Source organism: Otolemur garnettii, unplaced genomic scaffold, assembly GCF_000181295.1.
Source record: "Otolemur garnettii isolate 467f Iridium unplaced genomic scaffold, OtoGar3 scaffold00125, whole genome shotgun sequence".
Classification (NCBI taxonomy): domain Eukaryota; kingdom Metazoa; phylum Chordata; class Mammalia; order Primates; family Galagidae; genus Otolemur; species Otolemur garnettii.
The window spans coordinates 1,198,500-1,218,088 of NW_003852520.1; the positions used below are offsets into that span (position 1 = coordinate 1,198,500).

Here is a 19,589-nt window from a genome sequence, read left to right on the forward strand (position 1 = left end):
AAAAAAAAAAAAAAAGAAAATCCCTCCCTCTTCTCCTTCCCTCTCTCCCTGCCCCCACCCACCCTGTTAATGGTAAACCTTAACTCATATTCTGGCTGCACCCAGACTACTGTGGTTGCCTTACCTAATTCTGTCTCTTAGTGAATCCCAACCCAACTGTAGCCTCTTAATCTTGGCTTCTTTACTCTGGTTTTCATTTGCTTTCTGTTGGGTGCATTTCATCACCAACTCATGTCTTGAGTTCTTTCATGTTCAAGAATGTACAGTTCAGATTGTTAAGAGAGAGTGGCCGGGCGCGGTGGCTCACACTTGTAATCCAAGCATCTTGGGAGGCCGAAGTGGGTGGATTGCTTGAGCTCAGGAGTCCAAGACCAGCCTAAGCTAAAGTGAGACCCCATCTCTACTAAAAATAGAAAAACTAGCCAGGTGTGGTGGTGCACACCTTTGGTCCCAGCTACTGGGGAGGCTGAGGCAGGAGGATGTCTTAAGCCTAAGAGTTTGAGGTTTCTGTGAGCTACAATGATGCCACAGTGCTCTAGCCTGGGCAACAGAATGAGACTCTGTCAACAAAAAAAAGAAAGAGTCGAAGTTGCAGATCTCAGGAGCCAGACACGACGCTATACAAGATGAGTAGAGCGGTACTGGGTGCTCACCACTCACCAGCTGTGTGACCGCTGTCATTTGCCTTAGTCAGGTGTTGTGGCAGGTGCCTGTAGTCCCAGCCACTCAGGAGACTGAGGCAGGAGGACTTCTTGAGCCCAGGAGTCTGAGGTTGCTGTAAACTATGACAACACAACAATCCACCCAGGGCAAAAAAGTAAAACTCTGTCTCAAAAAAACAAGCAAAAAAGAACACAGGGATTCTAATATCATTCTTCTCTGTACTTCACCCCAGACTCAGATTGCCCTAGAATTTTTCCTACCAGCATTTAGACTGTTAAGGAACCTTAAGGAGACTCCTGGTCACTTCCTCCTCCCTTTTATTTGACTGTTTCTGCTCCTCAACCTTCTTCAGGAAAGCTCCTTACACTCAGAGTGTAAGGTAGAGTCTCCCTTCACAGTTGGAGTCCTCAGCCCCTCCCCCCTGGCGTCAGGGCACCCAGTCAGGCCACTCGTTGAAATCCTGCAAACGGGCTTGAACCTCCAAAATGTGTTGCCTTAGAACTGGAACCTGGGGGGCAGGGCTGGGATGACATGCGTTCATTTTTGGGATATAGCTTGTAAGAACTTTTCCCAGTGACAATTCTGAATGTAAAAACAAAAATCAATGTAGTGGAAAAAGAGAAAAATGAATAGAATAAAACTGAAGTACAGTGGTTATTGTAGCACAGTGGTTATGGCATCAGCCACATACACCAAGGGTGGTGGGTTTGAACCCAGCCCAGGCCAGCTAAGCAAAAATGACAACTGCAACAACCACAACAACAACAACAAAGCCAGATGTTGTGGCAGGCAGCTGTAGTCCCAGCTCCTTGAGAGGCTGAGGCAAGAGAGTCGCTTAAGCCCAAGAGTTGGAGGTTGCTGTGAACTGTAACACCAGGGCACTCTACCAAGTGTGACAGAGTGAGGCTCAAAAAAAAAAAAAAAAGACTATAAATTGACTCTGAATATGTAATTCACATATCCCAAATTTTCTTTGTATCAATTTCAATTATTCTATGTTCATTTGGGTAACATCTCTGGAAACCGTGTGGTCTGTGCATGGGGAGGATGGATCCACAGGGGCCACTCCCTCCTCTGGAGCTGAGACTAAAGCTCTTCAGAGGTCTGCTGAGTCTTTCCTGTGTAGAGTCCGTATTAATTTTTCTGCAGCACTCTCCTTATTTAAATCACCTGCTGCTCCAATTTACCATTTACAAACCCTTGACAACATCTGGTCTTCAAAACAGATTCCTCAAACCTGGTATTGTAGGAAGAACTTGATGTGGTCTCACAAGGCTGGAATGTGAATTTCCTTTTTATAATATAAGAAAAATAGTAAATCTCTTTCTTGGGGAATTATAAAATAAGAAATCCCACAGGCCTTCAGTTTCCCAGTCCTTGGTGGTATATAATTTTAGGTGGATATGACAACTTTTACAATTTTAGTAATCCTGCTCTTATTTATGTATTAGAAACATGTACCTTGCAAAGAGGTAAAGATACAAAGGTTCATTTTTGATGGGTAAGAAGTGAATCCATTTAAAGAAACTATAAAATAAAAATAGCATATAGATAATAAAAATTGTGAAGATGATGGGCAGATGACTAAAGTTTACAAACACGAAATGTTGAAATCAGAAATATACAAATATGGCAGAAATTGCAAAAATGTGCAATAGGAGAACTTGGAAATAAGGGAATTAGGAAATAGGAGAATAGAGAAGTCAGAAACCTATTTAAATTATGCTTATGACAAACTTGGATTTTTCTTTACTAAAATATGCAGTACAGGATTCTCCATCTTTTATCCACCAGGACACACATTATTAATATCCACAGACATTCTTCATGCCCTCTCTGTGACTCCACCTCCTTTTCTACCATTCTAGGAAGTATTTTGGAAGGTAAACAAGTGAAAAACTTAAGAACTTTTACTTTAATGCATTCTTCAGATAGGGGAGTATTTACAAATGGGCACTTAAATTTTATAACAGATAAAATTCAGTTGTATTTCTGTGATTGCCCCTGTAATTCAGAAGCAGTGCCCTTAACACTAGTTGTGTCCTAAAATGTCACACATTGAGCCATCCTTCTGGGCTCCTTGCTACCTGTGCCCTGACCACTCCCCTTTTCTCTCTGACACGTGCAGACTGTTGGGCGGGAGCTGCTGCTGCATCTGATCGACCATCTCGTGACCAGCGATGGGAAAGACCCTGAGGTCACCAGTCTGATCAATAGTACCAGGATACACATCATGCCCTCCATGAACCCAGATGGATTCGAAGCTGTCGAGAAGCCCGACTGTTATTACAGTAATGGAAGGTAAAGATGAGCCCATCTCTCTTTATTTAAAAACAAAACAACTCCAGCCTGGGTGACAGAGCAAGACCAGGTGTGGGGCAGTTTTATTCTGTGGGCAGCTCAACTCCTAGTTTTGTAATAAAACTCTTTCTAATGTCAACATGTGTAGAAAAGAGAGAATGGAATTAAAAAACAAAGGACTTGAGTGATCAATGAACCCCTTCTTGGAAAACCCTAATGTGCTTAAGTTTTCGGACAATAGCTCTGTCAGTTTGTTTCACAAAACACTTAACCTGAAAGAAACTGATAAGGAGATGACTCATTTACATAGCAGCACAGTGTGATGGCCGGTGGCTCCCTACATTCTGGGAGGCAGGCGAGGCGGGTGGATTGTTTGAGCCCAGGAGTTTGAGACCAGCCTGAGCAATAGTGAGACCCTTTCTCTACAAAAAAAAACAAAAAATGTAGGCAGGTGTGGGAACACACACCTATAGTCCCTGCTACTTGAGAGCTGAAGCAGGAGGATCAAGCTCATGAATTTAAGGCTGCAGTGAGCTATGATCGTGCCATTGCACTCCAGCCTGAGCAACAGAGTTAGACTCTGTCTCTAAAAGAATAAATAAAACAGGCCAGGCACAGTGGCTCATGCCTGTAATCCCAGCACTTGGGAGGCCAAGGCAGGTGGATTGCCTGAGCTCATGAGTTCGAGACCAACCTGAGCCAGATAAGACTCCATCTCTAAAAAATAGCTGAGTGTGTGGCGGGCACCTGAAGTTCAGCTACTCAGGAGGCTGAGCCAAGAGAATCACTTAAGCTCGAGAGTTTGAGGTTGCTGTGAGCTGTGATGCTACAGCACTCTACCCAGGGTGACAAAGTAAGACTCTGTTTCCCAAAAATAAATAAAAAAATAAAACAAAAACAAAAGAGCCCAAAGGCCACCATAGGCCCTTCTTGGCCCTAGTGAGAGGAGCGACATAACAGTGCAGACCTCAGAGCCTCTGTCGTGCTGCTGACGTAAAATCCGGAATCAGGCTCCTGTGTTCCAAAACCCTCCTCTCCGCCTTCACCTCTGTTGCCACTCACCCTCCCTGCCCTGCTGCAGCCCCTCTGCCCTACCAGGTGGACAGGCCATTCCCTCCACCCAGCTTACGTAGTGTGTCAAGGACCCCTTACCTCGTAGTGTAGCAAGTCCCTGGTACGCGCTCAGGCCACCTGGTGCAGTCTTTAATGTCTAATTTCTTATTTAATATCTCCCTCCCTACAACCCTGCAAGCTACCTGAGGCAGTAATCCTACCCATGGCATTCATCGTGTTAGAGCCCCGGTGCTGGCACAGTGCCTAGGCCCTGGGTGATCACTGGTTGATTTGTTAAGTCAGTTGTCCGGGAACCAACCACAGGAAGAACAAGTCTTGAAGTCATTCTGATTTAAACACTTCATGTTGTTTCAAGCTGCCTTGGAAGGTTTGGAGTTTCTGAAATGTCTAACATACATTTATAATTGGTGCAATTTATAAATTTGTTTGCTTTACCAAAAATAAATAAGTGAATCTAACCACTTGATTCCCTCCAGTGTTAAGCTTTTCTAGCATATGTAAGCACAGCTATTCTGCTTCCTAGAAATACACAGTATGGAGTGACATGTTGACTGTTGTTTATCTCATTAGTTGCTATGTAACAAACCACCCCAAAATTTGGTGACTTAAAAAAACAGGCTTTTTAACTGCTGTCAGTTCTGTAAGTCAGGAATTTGGGCAGGGCAGAACAGGGCGGCTATGCTCTATGCTGCAGGCTGAGACCTCAGCTCTGGCTGAAACAATGAGCCCAGGGCAGGTGTCTGCAGTCTCAGCTCTGGCTGGCCCCTGGGCTCCTCATTCCTCCATGTGGACACTCCACATGGCTACCACTGGGTCTCCAGGTTCCAAAAGGGAGTGTTCTAAGAGCAAAGCCCCCAGATGCAAGCACTCACCAAGCCTGTGATTGTATCCCAACAAATAGCTACTGTGTCACTGGGGAGAGCAAGTCACAGGGGAGGGGGCAGACGGCCAGGCTCACGGAGCAACCACCCTCCACACCGGATTCACATTTGGAAAAACATTTGGCGCCCAAACCAAAGGCCTAGACAGTGCAAGAATTTACTCCTCACATACCATCATCAATCCCTAAAATTTCTCTTTTATTTTTTTAAGAGAAATGTTAAATATTCTTTATTTGACCTTACACATAAACCACACTAAAATGCCTTTCAATAAATAAAAGGCAGCATTTTAGTAGACAGAGAGAAATTTGACTGGCATAGTAAAAATCAAAAATACAAAGAAGACATTGCTACCTTCTCTCCAGCCCTCACCTTTACCAGGCTAATGAACACCAATTAAATCACCAGTGAGTCTTGTTTGGTTCTGAGATGGTGAGAGGATTTCCCTAGTATTTAAATATATTCATTTAATCAGTTATATAAACCTTACTATAAAGCCAATCTTCAGTAGATCTGGGGATGGCAGTTTACTACCTTTGTGAAAAGGTGAACATCACTAATTAAATCTAAACATATCTTTAGAACTGGAGGACAGTGATAGCATTTACTGAACTGGAATCACTATCCAAAAAACCAATCCTATTCATTTAACCACAAGCCAGTCTTAGTTATATCAGGACTATCCAACAAAAATATTCTCTCTCATTCATGATCTGAATTCTGGTAAATGAGACCGATCAAATTATGGTGCACATAAAAAAAGCCGTGAGATATTTCTCTTTTGTAATAAATAAGGCAATGGCCAATGGCTATTACTTGTTATAGCTTTTTTGAAATAAGCTGTCAAGTCTGCCCTTTCTCCCTACTTCTTAACGCCGGTGAAGATCATTTTGTTCCAGGGATGTACTTCTGGGGATTCCCAAATGCTCCACCAGTGTATATCCCCTCCCCAGGTTATGCCTTTGCTCTTATCGGGGTCTGTGTAAGAGACGCCAGCAGCCCGACCTGTCTCCTGCCCACAGAGACATGGAGCTTTGGCTTGTGCTTGCCTCCCTTTTCCGCAGTATGGCCCTGTGCACACTTCTCAACAAAAATCTTCTTGCCTTTCTCAACGTCACACATATTTAATTTGGTCTTTGGTTGCTGACAGTACCAAAGTTCCGAGCTGGAAGCCAGCCATCCCACTCTCCTAAAAATTTCTCTCTTTTAAAGGGAAAATTATAACAACTACGACCTGAATAGAAATTTCCCCGATGCTTTTGAATTTAATAATGTCTCAAGGCAGCCCGAAACGCTGGCAGTCATGAAGTGGCTGAAAACAGAGACGTTTGTCCTCTCTGCAAACCTGCATGGTGGTGCTCTTGTGGCCAGTTACCCATTTGATAATGGAGTTCAAGGTAAGCAAGCGTGGGCCCAGCTCTGGCCCAGTGAGCGCCGCTGCAAACGCTCTGCCCCGAGTGGGTAAACTCGTCCCCCACCTAACTTCTCTGGCAGCAGTAGAGAGAGCATGGTGCCCCAGCCCTGAGCCAGCCTACCTATAATTCTTAAGCAGCAGATGGGCAGTGTCCTGAGCTTAGTCTGCAGCCGGACTTGAATCAGTGAAATAGTAAAATCAGATTTACGTTTATCTCACAAGAGGCAACATGGCCAAAAGATAATAAAACTAGAACAACTTACCTTTCCTTACTAATTATACGACAATAATTGCTGACTTCCTAAACTCTGTGGGATGTTAAGTACCAAGGGCTTAAAATACTACAGTGGCTTCATTTAATTCCTTCAGTACCTAAGGAAAGTTTACCAACCCCCAGAAATTAGCAAAAGTCACTAAGAGGATTTTAATTTTTAAGCTGATTTAGAAGGAGTTTGGATATATACAAGTTGAACATCCCTAAGCTGAAAATCTGAAATTTGAAATACTTCAAAATCCAAAACTTTTTGAGCACTGACATTATACTAAAAGGAAATGCTCGTTGGACCATTCAGTAAATATAATGCAAATATACCAAAATTGAGAGATGAAAATCCCAAATCTGAAACATTTCTGGTCCCAAGCATTTTGGATAAAGCACATTTGACTGTACCTGAGTTGTTCTGTGAAAGCGCAGCCTAGGCAGAAGCGTTAGTGGAAGTGGGCGGAGTGTCTTAGGGACGTGGTCATGTGGTAGTGGGCGGAGCATCTCAGGCAGTCATCGTCTACGTGCCACGTGGTCACGTGGAAGTGGGCAGAGCGTCTTAGGCAGCATCTGTGTGCCACGTGGTCACGTGGTAGTGGGCGGGGCGTCTCAGGCAGTCAGCATCTGTGTACCACCTTGTCATGTGGTAGTGGGCAGAGCATCTCAGGCAGTCAGGGTCAGGGTGCCACGTGGTCACGTGGTAGTGGGCGGGACATCTCAGGCAGTCGGCGTCTGGGTGCCACTTGGTTACATGGTAGTGGGCCGAGCATCTCAGGCAGTCGGTGTCTGAGTGCCACGTGGTCACTTGGTAGTGGGCGGGGCATCTCAGGCAGCGTCTGGGTGCCACGTGGTCACGTGGTAGTGGGCGGAGCATCTCAGGCAGTCGGTGTCTGGGTGCCATGTGGTCACTTGGTAGTGGGCGGGGTATCTCAGGCAGTCAGCGTCTGGGTGCCACGTGGTCACTTGGTAGTGGGCCGAGCATCTCAGGCAGTCGGCATCTGGGTGCCACGTGGTCACGTGGTAGTGGGCGGGGCATCTCAGGCAGTCAGCGTCTGGGTACCACGTGGTAGTGGGCCAAGCATCTCAGGCAGTTGGCGTCTGGGTGCCACGTGGTAGTGGGCAGAGCATCTCAGGCAGTCCGGGGTCTGGGTGCCACGTGGTCACGTGGTAGTGGGCGGGACATCTCAGGCAGTCCGGGGTCTGGGTGCCACGTGGTCACGTGGTAGTGGGCGGAGCATCTCAGGCAGTCGGCGTCTGGGTGCTACGTGGTCACGTGGTAGTGGGCGGAGCATCTCAGGCAGTCGGTGTCTGGGTGCCACACCTTCCCACCCAGGAAGCTAATGTGCCTTCCTCTGACTCTGCCGCAGTTGAAAGGTCTTGGCTTGTTTTCTCAATACAGCCACGGGCACATTATTCTCCCGAAGCCTGACTCCTGACGATGATGTTTTTCAATATCTCGCACACACCTACGCATCCAGAAATAGCAACATGAAGAAAGGCGATCAGTGTAAAAATAAAATGAACTTTCCTAATGGTGTTACAAATGGATACGCTTGGTATCCACTCCAAGGTGAGTTCTCTCCCTTTCTTCCGTTGTCCTTACTGCCTTACCCAGAGGAGCCGGCTGGGCTGTGCTGAGTAGTTGTCAAAAGATGCTCGCTCAGGCACGATGAGGTCTCTACACATGTGTGTCTATGGGCTAATTCCACGGGCGCAGTGAAGGTGACGGAGAGTTGGGAGATGGGAAGACATGGCACTCCCTGCCAAGAGTGCCCTTCCTTCATTTAAATTCTATTCAGATCTGCCTCTGAGCCAGTGTGCCGGAGAAGAGGCACAAACCTTATCTTCAAGTTTAACAAGAGAAAAGACATGCAAATAAATACAGCCGTGAGCTGCTTTATCAGGGGAGCTAGATTCTGAGAAACGCAGTGTTAGGCGATTGTGTGACTGTATGAACATCAGAGTCCTTACACACACCTGGATGGCACAGCTTGCCACACACCTGGTAGGTGGCACACAGCCTGTCGCTCCAACCACCTTCACACACGCAGTCCGTCATTGGTGGAAACATTATGTGGCGAGTGACTGTAATGGGACAGATATGTACTTAGAATATAAACAGATTTAGAAGAGGTACAGTATACTACAGGGCTGAAGAGCCTAAATGTAACAGGCGGCAGTGAAGACCTCGGAGAAATGCTCCATCCCACCTGCAGGGAGAGCTGCTACCTAGACCCGGCTGATTACTGTGGCCGGGGGACCATACTGTCAGGTCTTCCTGTTGGTAAAAGAAGCTGGATTGTGTGTGAAATGTCATGGATTTAAAGCCAGCCTGCAGGCGGAACAGAAGAGCTCTTCAGGCAGGATGGCAGACTGGTTCGCAGGTTCCCACCCTTGGGATAGAATGGCCACGTAAGGGAGGGTGGAGACTGCCAGGTGGGGAACAGAAGGCGAGAGGGTCTTACCAGAAAGAAGGAATAACCAGGGGCAGGAGGTGGCAAGGCTGGAAAGGCAGAGGGAGGACAGTGGGCTGGGACTGGATTTCCGTTGTCCATGGAAAGCCTTCCCTTCCACGCCGGGTAGCCTGGTCCTGCTGCAGGCCGCCTTTCTGCCTGCAGGCTACTTCCGGGTCCCCAGTCGTCACTTGGATGCACAGGCTATCGAGTGATCTCACTGAGCTGGTACAGCGGTGCCGGGCGGCTCCCCCCCAATTCTCTAGTGGGGTAGCAAGCATAGCCCCGCGCTGACAGGCAGCCACACGGCTGGACACCACAGCACCCCAGACCGCCCTGTGCTGTCCAGGACAGGGCCCCGACCCATGCTTTAGGACTGCAGCATAGACCCTGCTCTCTACTCTTTGTAGCTAGGACAGGACCCCTCCTGCCCCGTGGCAGCGCTGTCCTCTGTTCACTGTCCGTAACATTAGAGACAAGTCCAGCTAGGATTTAACTAGGAACGGGTGCTGCTGGGAACTGTTCCCAAGTGAACCCATGTGTGAGCTTCAGCCTCTTCTCACTGCCCTGAGGAGCCCACAGCAAAGTGTCTACCAGCCTGGATGTTTTGCTGGCCAGGCGGGCTGGCCTTCCAGAGCCATACGCACTCTGCACCCTCAGCATCCTCAGTCCTGGCCTGCTTTGCTGGGGACCCATGGTGCTCGCCTGTTCTGCCGCTCAGGTTCTCCCTACCTGAGACACATTGCTATGGCCACAGGCTTTGCTTAGTTTTCTCTTCCTTTTCCTTTCTTTTTTTTTTCTTTTGTGAAATGAGGTCAGAGAGAAACACAAAACCTGTACAGGAAGTCAAGCGAATGGACAGGGAGATTCTTCCTGGAATCTGGGCTCATATAGTTGCTACTTGATACTTAATAATATTTTAATATAATTTAACCATTTTCTTAGCATTAAAATTGTTTTCTCCCTCAGTATTTCCCAAATACCCTGATGAAATTGAGAAAACATTTTCTTGGGCAAATATCAAGTGCAACAAATTAAAATCTGTCAGAAACCTTAAAAGGTAACAAATTTCATCAAATCCAAGATGCTATTGATTGCAACACACAACGTATCACCACAACCAACAACAACAAAAAGTTTTCAGTTATTAACCCTGCCACACAGCTGAGCCCGAGCCAGCACCATCAGTTGTCTGTATGGAACCTTTGGGGCTGCTGGGCCTCCCTGGGTGGTGAAGGGTCAGGCCCTGGTTTGGCTCACTGGTGTGTCAGCATTGTCTCTTCCTGTTAACATGCACGGTCCCTGGGACTGTCCACTTCGCCTATTCCCAGGGCATGTGACCTTTGGCCCCACTTCACTTTCAGACATTAACAAACATTAAATGTGCTTGTGTGTAGGCGGAATGCAAGATTTCAACTACGTCTGGGGCCAGTGCTTTGAAATCACTTTGGAGCTGTCGTGCTGTAAATACCCTCGTGAGGAGAAGCTTCCATCCTTCTGGAATAGTAACAAGGCCTCGCTGATTGCATACATGAAGCAGGTTCACCTAGGTCTGTAAGGTCCTCACAAACTTAAAATGCAGCGTTTGACCAGAGCTCTGGGCCTCTGTAGGATTCTCTGTGTGCAGCCTCAGTTTCGGTTCCAGCACAGGGTTAGGGACTCACTGTCTGCCGTGCACGAGAAATGCCATCTGCAGGCAGGGGAGAAAGCTCAGTGTGTGTGCTTTACATAGGGATGAAAAAGCCCAGAGTTTGCCTAATTTTACATGTTCAATGATTTGGAAATCTGACAAAGATTGGAAAAACAGGATGCTCTGCTTTGTTATGTCATCTCCTATTTAGAAAAAAGCCGCATTTGCTTGTCACTTCCCCTGGTGTCAAGGACTCTGGGAGCTCTGGACTTTTCCCAGAATGAGGTGGTGACTAATACTATTACCTTCATCCTCTCACACCTGCCCAGTGTCCTGGCACTAGGAATCTTCTCAGCCTGTTTTCTGAAGGCTGCCCAGCCCTTATCAGAGACGGACAAATTAAATGTGGCAAAAGAGTGCCACATGTAGCTCTCAGCACTGTCACTGCAGGGCTGGTTAAAACTGACGCCCCAGCCCAGTGTAGTGGGTCTGACGCCCCACTCAAGGTGTAGTGGGTCTTGAATGTCAGCGTGTTCCAGGTGCCACTGGCCCAGGCTGTGCTTAGGAGCCCTGCACAAGTCAGACACCCCATTTGTGTTGCCAATGCACTTGTGCAGGCCACACATGCCAGGCAGCCTATGTCTCTGGGCGGGTGTGCAGGGCTCGAGGGACAGCATTCAGGGTGGCTTGGAGGGAGAAATTCATCAAGCATTGGCCTACTAGTCATGCTGCCACACTGAGCCAAAGTAGAGGCTGTGTGTGCGCGCGTGTGCATGTGTGTGCACGCGTATACGCTTAAGGCCAGTGGTTCTCAACCTTTCTAATGCCACGAACCTTCAATACAGTTCAAAGGGGTTGCAACCCACAGGTTGAGAACCACTGGCTTAAGACATTCACTGTGTGGGCCTGGCACAGAACAGCATCATTGCTGGAATTTTCTGCATGATTCAAACCAAAGCTCTCCACTTGCTAAAAAGGAGGTGAGAAGGGTGAGAGGACCCACGGGGCCGGGGCTGAATTTTACTGAGATAACTGGGACACTCCCTTGGCTCCTCAGAGGCCTGTGCCCTCAATCTTGCCTCCATCCCCCACCTAAACAGAAGGACGCAAAATTATTGGTAAACTCACAGGGCTGTGTCAGTCATGCATTAGGTTGACAGGGAATGTTTTAAAACAGGGATGTCCAACCCACAGCCTGCTGGCAGCATGCAGCCCAACACAAAATCTTAAACTTACTTAAAGCATTATGAGTTTGTTGGTGATTTTTTGGTGGGACTCCATTGCACGGTTCTTGAGCATGAACTCTGTAGATGACAACGTTTTGTCACAACATGACATAAAGTAGCTCTCACTATTCATACACGTGTGTGGCTTCCAGGCACAGACAGTCAGTCGAATTGGCGCCATCAGACCTTCCATGTGCTCGGGGTGACTCGGTGAGACATTGACTATCAACAATATTACAGCCTACCATTGCAGCCTCAGGTGTTTAATGTCATGTAGCAGTCAGGCGAGTGTTCCTAGTACTTGATCATCAAGGTCCTTCCGCACCTCGGCGGCACCTCACACACCCACACCGTGCTGTTCAGTCGGCCTCCGCCTCGCCCTACATCTGCAGCCAGAATATGGAAGAGCCTAAACCTTGCTTTCTATTTTCCTGTCAAGTTTTCATAATAAAAGTAAATATCTATTATAATTTTTGTAAATCCCAGCATGGCTTTTACAACATCTCAAAAGAAAACAGAACCCCAAAAAAGAAAAATCATAGATAAAGAAAGATCGTTCAATAAAAAGTGGATAAATGACTACTTTTTTGTCGAGGAAAATAGTAAAACCTTCTGCTTAATTTGAGGGGACTTTGTGTAAGTCCTCAAAGACTATAATTTGAAAAGGCTTTATGTGCACAAACGCACTGCCAAATTCAACGCAGGTGGGGACTGTTATAAGGACAAAGTAGCAGAACTGAAAAAAAGTCAGTTCTCAAAAAAATTTTGAGAAAGTTACAACTCAGATGGATTCCATTATAAACGCTCGTTATGTGGCAGTGTATTTAATAACAAAAAAATCAAAATCATTTACTGATGGCAAATTTACTAAGCGATGTACGGAAAGCATGGCAGATATGATTTGCCCTGAAAAAAGGCAGATATTTCCAAAATCATTTGTCTCACCAGACTATGGCCAGAAAACTTGAAGAAATTGGAAAATCTATGAGAGGTTTGGAGAGTAAAGCTGCTGATTTTAAATTTTATGCTTTGGCGATGAATCACGGCACCAAGTGCTACAAATATGCTGAACTCGCCACTTTTATTAGAGGTGTTGATGGTGAGTATAATGTCACCGAGGAAATGGCTTCTGTAGTGCCACTAAAAGACAGAACTAAAACAAGAAATTTATGCAAAGTAGTAAAAAACATGTTAACCTATCTAGTATAGTTACTGATGGTGCCCCAGTGATAGTAGGTAAGAGAGAAGGACTTGTAAAATTAATAGAAGGTGATGCAGTTGCCACAAAAACTCACATTTGATGAAGTACCATTGCATGGTACATCAAGAAAAATTTATGGGTGCCACCCGTAGCTCAGTGGGTAAGGTGCCAGCCACATACACCAAGGCTGGCAGGTTCAAACCCAGCCTGGAGCTGCTAAACAACTATGACAATTACAACAAAAATATAGCGGGGCATTGTGGCGGGCGCCTGTAGTCCCAGCTACTTGGGATGGTGAGACAAGAGAATCGCTTAAGCCCAAGAGTTTAAGGTGGCACTTTACCCAGGTACCACGGCACTCTACCCAGGGCCATAGAGTGAGACTCTGTCTCAAAAAAAAAAAAAAATTATGTGCAAAAACTCTAAAAATGGATAACATCATGCAAATTGTCATCAAGACTATGAATGTCATTAAGGGCCAAAGGATTAAATCATCTCCAATTCCAGGAATTCCTGAAGAGTATAGATGCTGACCGTGGTGACATCATTTACTCTTCAGAAGTAAGATGGCTGGCTCAGCGCCTATAGCTCAACCGGCTAAGGTGCCAGCCACGTACACCTAAGGTGGCGGGTTCGAATCCCCAGCCCGGACCCGCCAAACAACAATGATGGCTGCAACCAAAAAATAGCTGGGCGTTGTGGCGGGCGCCTGTGGTCCCAGCTACTTGGGAGGCAGAGGCAGGAGACTCGCTTGAGCCCAGGAGTTGGAGGTTTCTGTGAGCTGTAAATGCCACGGCACTCTGCCCAGGAGGACAGCTTGAGGCTCTGTCTCAAAAAAAAAAAAAAAAGAAGTAAGATGGCTGAATTGAGGCCGAATGTTGAAGCATTTTATGATTTGTGACATGTTATCAAGTTGTTCATGATATCAAAAGCCAAACCTGTGCCAGAACTTGACAATGAAAACTGTCTTACACAGTTAGCATTTTTAGTGGATTTAACTGCTCATTTAAATGCATCAAACATGCATCTTCAAGGTGAAAACCAACTTATCGATTCAATGTTTCAAACCATGACAGTTTTCCAAATTACGGGTCAAATTAAGGCAAACAATTTAATGCATTTCAACATGTTGGCTAAACACAGCCTTGTGAACAGTGAGAAATACTCAGCCTTGCATTTTGATTTGATATAAGAATTTGAAAGCAGATTTCAAGATTTCTGGAAAAATAACCAGTATTTTGGTGCATTTGTGGCTCCACTTTTAGTTGACATAAATATGTTACCTGCCAGTTTTCAAACAGAATGCGTACAGCTGAGATCTGATATTCAACTTAAAGAAAAATTTGATCACATCTCTTTACTGGACTTTTATACATAGGTCCTGTCTTCCCGGAGACAAATACCCCTCACTTCAGAATCATGCCTTATTCATGTCATAGCTTTTGGCAGCGCCTACACTTTCGAGCAACTATTCTCAAAAATGAAAGACGTTAGGAGTAAAATTAGAACCAAGATATCTGATGAGCACCCTGAGAACGCACTGAGAATTGCAGGGACTTCCATCAAACCAGATATTGATGCATTAGTTTCTTAAATACAGTGTCACATGCCCCACTATTTTGTTGCCCATTTTTCTTTCACCTTTCTAACAAAAAAAAAATCCCAAAAAAACATTTTATTTTCTAAATATGTACATTTCTATATTAGTGATCACAAACTTTGGACCTGCTCAACAATTTTAAGAGTCTCTGAACTGGCTGCTGCATAATTAGGATTATTGTGTGAGGACTTTTTTGCTTATTTGTGGTAGCAAGATATCACCTTTTTTTTTTTTTTTTTTCTGATCAGCTTTTGTTAATGTTTGTGTGTTTAACGTGTGGCCCCAAGACGACTTTTCTTCTTTCAATGAGGCCCAAAAAGGCCAAGAGGCTGGACAGCCCTGTGTTTGAATGTCAGCTTCTCCCCCCCACCCCCCCGCATTTTGATGACTGTCCAAGCCTGTTTGGAGGCTGCTCCGCCCCCGGGTGTCATCGGACTTGACTTTGCCTCCTCTTGCTCTCTGTCTGGCCTCTCATTGCGCCTGAGGTTCGGCGCATGCGCCACCTTTGCGGGCTGCTCCCACCTGAAGGTCCTGCAGCGTGTCCCTCCGCCCAGGCTTTTTGAAATTCATGCTTCATCAGTATCAATATGGGAGTGCAACTGAACATACTATCTGCTCTGCCTAACTGCATGGCAGTTTTCAGTTCACTCTGGCCGTAAAGATTACTTGCAAGCCCTGAATTGAGGTGGGCTTTGCGGCACCGCGGTGAGAGCAGAGTGCCAGTGTAGCGCTTGTGGACTGACAAGTAGCAGATGATCTGCAGCTTGACTATTATTAACCTGGAGGGCTTGCAAGTCCGTTCACACTGGGTTTCATAAAGAGCATTTGCCTGTCTCTGTAGTCGGACCCCAGGGACCTGCATGTTCCCCACTCTGCTGCCCTGTCTGTCCCTCGTATTCCTTAAACTGTCCCTGATTTAACTTAAACACACACACAGGCATGTCAGCCCTGCCTCTTTGTGGTGTAAGACAGTTTAATAATGGAATTGTATTTCAAAATAATGATGCGGTGAGGTTATTATTACTTAATAGAAAGGTTCTTTTCCCATCAGTACTCAATAAGGAACTAAGAGTACTTTTGTTTGTGGACAATGGAAGCAAACAGCCCTTTATTGGTATTGCTATAGCTTAGGAAAATGATTAGATCTTTATTCTTTCAGAGACAAAAATCTTACTCTATTGCCCAGTCTAGAGTGCAGTGGCGTGATCCCAGCTCACTGCAGTCTCCAACTCCTGGGGTCAAGCAATCCTCCCACCTCAGCCCCCCAAGTAGCTGGTATTACATTCACAGACCACCAGGCCCAGCTAATTTGTTAATATTTTGTAGAGACAGGGTCTCACAGAAGCCAGTCTCAAACTTCTGGCCTCAGGTGATCCTCCTGCCTGAGCCTCCCAAAGTACTGGATTCTAGGTGTGAACCACTGCACCCAGCTTCAGGAAATGCACTGTGTTCTCTGGTTCAGCTCCACCACCTGCGAGGATGCTTCTGAGACTCTGAGATGTTGGCCCATCTGGAAGTCTCTCACCTGCCTTGTCTGGGAAGGAAAGACCTTCTGCTTTCATGGAAGGGCCTGTCCAAGAGGGCAGGGGCCTGGGTAAAGCCCATGCTGTTCAGTCATCGGCCATGTCTGAATCTTGAGCAATTAGTTCTCTGAAACTCGTTTAATCAATTGAAAGTTGGGAGTAATCACTCACTAGCCTGGCTAAGGCTCCAATGGGTTATTCTTTCAATTAGAACTCATTTACACTATGCATTAAGATGCAGGAAAAAGTAAGACAACTCACTCTGGACCTCAATTTAAACTAGGGCCACTTGGGGCCATGTGGTCCTGCTTAGAGGAGGATTTATTGGCTTGGGCTGGGATGAGGGTGTCTGCAGACATGACGGCCCAGGCGGCACAGGGGGTGAGTCTGGACCCCAGGGACCTGCATGTTCCCCACTCTGCTGCCCTGTCTGTCCCCCGTACTCCTTGAAGCAAGTCTGAACTGAGAGGTCTGGGAATGGCTTGCAGCACCCATCAGCACAACCTGACCACCCTGGGCCTAAGTAGATCTGCTGTTTCCTGAGTCCCGGAAGCCACCTGCTTGGACGCAGAGGTCTAGTTCCTTCCTGGCAGTGACTTTTCATTCATGATTGTCTAATACATTTCCAGGGGGAAAGAGCTTTACATTTATGCCCCGTCCAGATGTGGCCACAGACTTTAAGTCTCACATTTTATGTCTTTTCCTTTGTGTATTATCTAAGAATTTTTAAATTGTTTTGTTCCCCTGATATAATGATGCACTCTCTTTCTCTCTCTCTCTCCCTCCTTCTCTCCCTCCATCTCTTGGGGTCCACTGGTCTCTTTTCAGTGTTTCAACTTCAGCATGTAGAGGTAATTCATATTTTCTGGTAAAACAGTTATTTCCCTCTAAGGAAAAGGTTTGGTGGTATGTGAGCAAAATATTATAAAGACATATATAAGCTAAAGAAATCTTTCCTTTGGCTGGTAAGAGGGGTTTTCCTTTGAATAGAAATTACACCTTGAAGCAGGGTCTGTGTACGCTCAGTACAGAGTGATCCGGATGCCCCAGGCTCCCACAACCTGCAGAAATGCCTCCAGGGTCAGGCAGGGGTTATGGGAAATAAGTCTTTGGGGTTTTGGAGGATGGTAAGTGAGCATCAAACTGGAATATAAAGACTTTAGGAAGTTTTCTCAGATATAAATTGTTCCTCCTTTTCCTGTATTTAAGGAGAGGCAGAGAACCTGTTAAAGTTCAATCTGGTTGTGGCACATGCGATGGTGTTACTCCATCTTGTGCTGCTATAAAAGAATCCCTGAGGCTGAGTGATTTATAAAGAAAAGGTTTATTAGGCTTGTAGCACTGCAGGAAGCCTGGCACCAGCATCTGCTTCTGGTGGGGGCTTCAGGAAGCTGCCATCAAGGCGGAAGGTGACAGGACAGCAGGCATGTCACATGGTGAGAGTTGGCCAAGGGAGAAAGGAGATGGGGCAGCCTCCTTTAAACAACCAGCTCTCCTGCAAAGGAGTAAAACAGGAACTCACCCAGCCTCCTGTGTGACGACCCACCTCCAGCACTGGGGGTCAAGTTTCATCATGGGATTTAGAGGGCCCAGACATCCAAACCACATCACTGATACAGGGGTGTCTGTAGGTACCTAAGGCCAGCCACACTCCCTGGTCATGCCACTGTCAAAAAAAAATTAAGTCTGTCCTGTTAAAGTCTAACCACTTCTAGCCAAGAAGAAATCTGCCACTTTTTTATAAGGCACCATGACTTTGCCTTCCTTGATGCCATCTGTGAACTACTCATCACTAGTACCCTGAATTCCATTTCAACATTATCTTAGATGGTAAAGGGTGATGTAGTATCAATTTCAAACAAACTTTTGCTTTATTTTGTATGTGTTTGGTTTTGTTTGTTTTTTGAGAAACCAATGAAAGATACAAAAGATGCCAGTGGACACACCAGCAACCCCAGGCTTTCCTGCACAAATGGCGGCTTGTCTAAGTGGTGGGAAACTGACGAGCTCAGGGCCGTGAGGAGGGGAAGCGTCTGCCTGGCCTCTTTCTTCCATATTCCTGCTTTTGTGGAACAAGAATGAATGGAGATTCCACAGACTTATCTAATATCTCTGTCTCAACTCCAAACTTATATAACCAATCTTTTTTTCCCCTCATATCGTTTGTTGTTTTTTTTAATTAGGGCTTCCTTTTATCATAAACTATTTCTTCAACCATTTTATCATAAACCATTTCTTCATTCACAGAATGAATCTCTATATAAGGTGATTTAGAGCAAAATATGGATCTGAAGGGGAAGACCTTTTGCGGTGGGGGCCTGGCTAGGGTCCCTCAACCCCCACACCTGGGCATCCTCGTTCGCCTGATACACCGGGAGGTGGCATCGCACCCTCACATAGTTTTTTTAACCCAAATAAGAGGAAAGAAAAAGAGGATTGATATTTGTTGATCCTTCTGTTTTGTGTTACTTGCATTTAATCTTCACAACCATCCAGGAAGCTGGCACACATTATCCCCATTTAATAGGTGATGAAATTGAGGCTTGAGAATGTTTAGTGATGGGGGAGCTGTGATTCAAATTGAGACCTGACTGGGTTCTTTCTGTCACACTGAGCTATGACAATCGGTACATTCTCCGTTTATCTAATTCACCAAAGGACCCCTAGGAAGGGCACAATGTAAATAGCTCTTCAAAAACAAGGCCACTGAAACCCAGCAAGTAAATGCATAGTCAGGTCACCAAGTTCTCACCAGTAGTTCAGGGCTGGGCACCACGTAAAGACATGAAGGAAACACACCAAACAGTAGGAATGGAACTTTTTTTTTTAAGACACAGAAGACAAAGAGGAACAAATTATATGAAAATAGAGTTTGCATAGTTGTTTTGAGAAAGTGAGAAGGAAATGCAGCATTTAAAACTTCCTTTTCTGGGTGGTGCCTGTGGCTCAAAGGAGTAGGGCGCCAGCCCCATATACCGGAGGTGGTGGGTTCAAACCCAGCCCCAGCCAAAAAAACAAATAAATAAACAAAAGATGCACATTTAAAAAAAAAAAAAAACTTCCTTTTCTGGAGAAAAAAAAAAATTGCAGAGTCAGGAATTAGGCAATAAAGTAAAAGGCAACTTACATCAGATCAAAATTTATTGTTCAAGATAAAGATTATACTATCTTGCTAAATATCAAAACTTTTATTTTTCTTTTTAACCTTTTCTGGGGGAGATGAATGTGTGCCTCCTATTTTTAGTCTTAACAAATCATCACTGCGCGTTAACTCTGCAAGGGCAGCTCAAGGTCACTGGGTGTTAACTCTGCAAGGGCAGCTCAAGGTCACTGGGTGTTAACTCTGCAAGGGCAGCTCAAG

At 45.7% G+C, this 19,589-nt stretch overlaps 1 protein-coding gene across 1 annotated transcript in view; it reads left to right on the plus strand.

The window, feature by feature from the left end:
• CPM (carboxypeptidase M) overlaps nucleotides 1-19,589 on the plus strand; it is an 89,498-nt gene that overhangs the window by 65,870 nt on the left and 4,039 nt on the right. Inside the window, exons 4-7 of the mRNA XM_012810088.2 lie at nucleotides 2,792-2,964; nucleotides 6,132-6,316; nucleotides 7,995-8,165; nucleotides 10,446-10,598. Coding sequence (XP_012665542.1) covers nucleotides 2,792-2,964; nucleotides 6,132-6,316; nucleotides 7,995-8,165; nucleotides 10,446-10,598 — 682 coding nt within the window. The remainder of the gene's footprint in view (nucleotides 1-2,791; nucleotides 2,965-6,131; nucleotides 6,317-7,994; nucleotides 8,166-10,445; nucleotides 10,599-19,589) is intronic.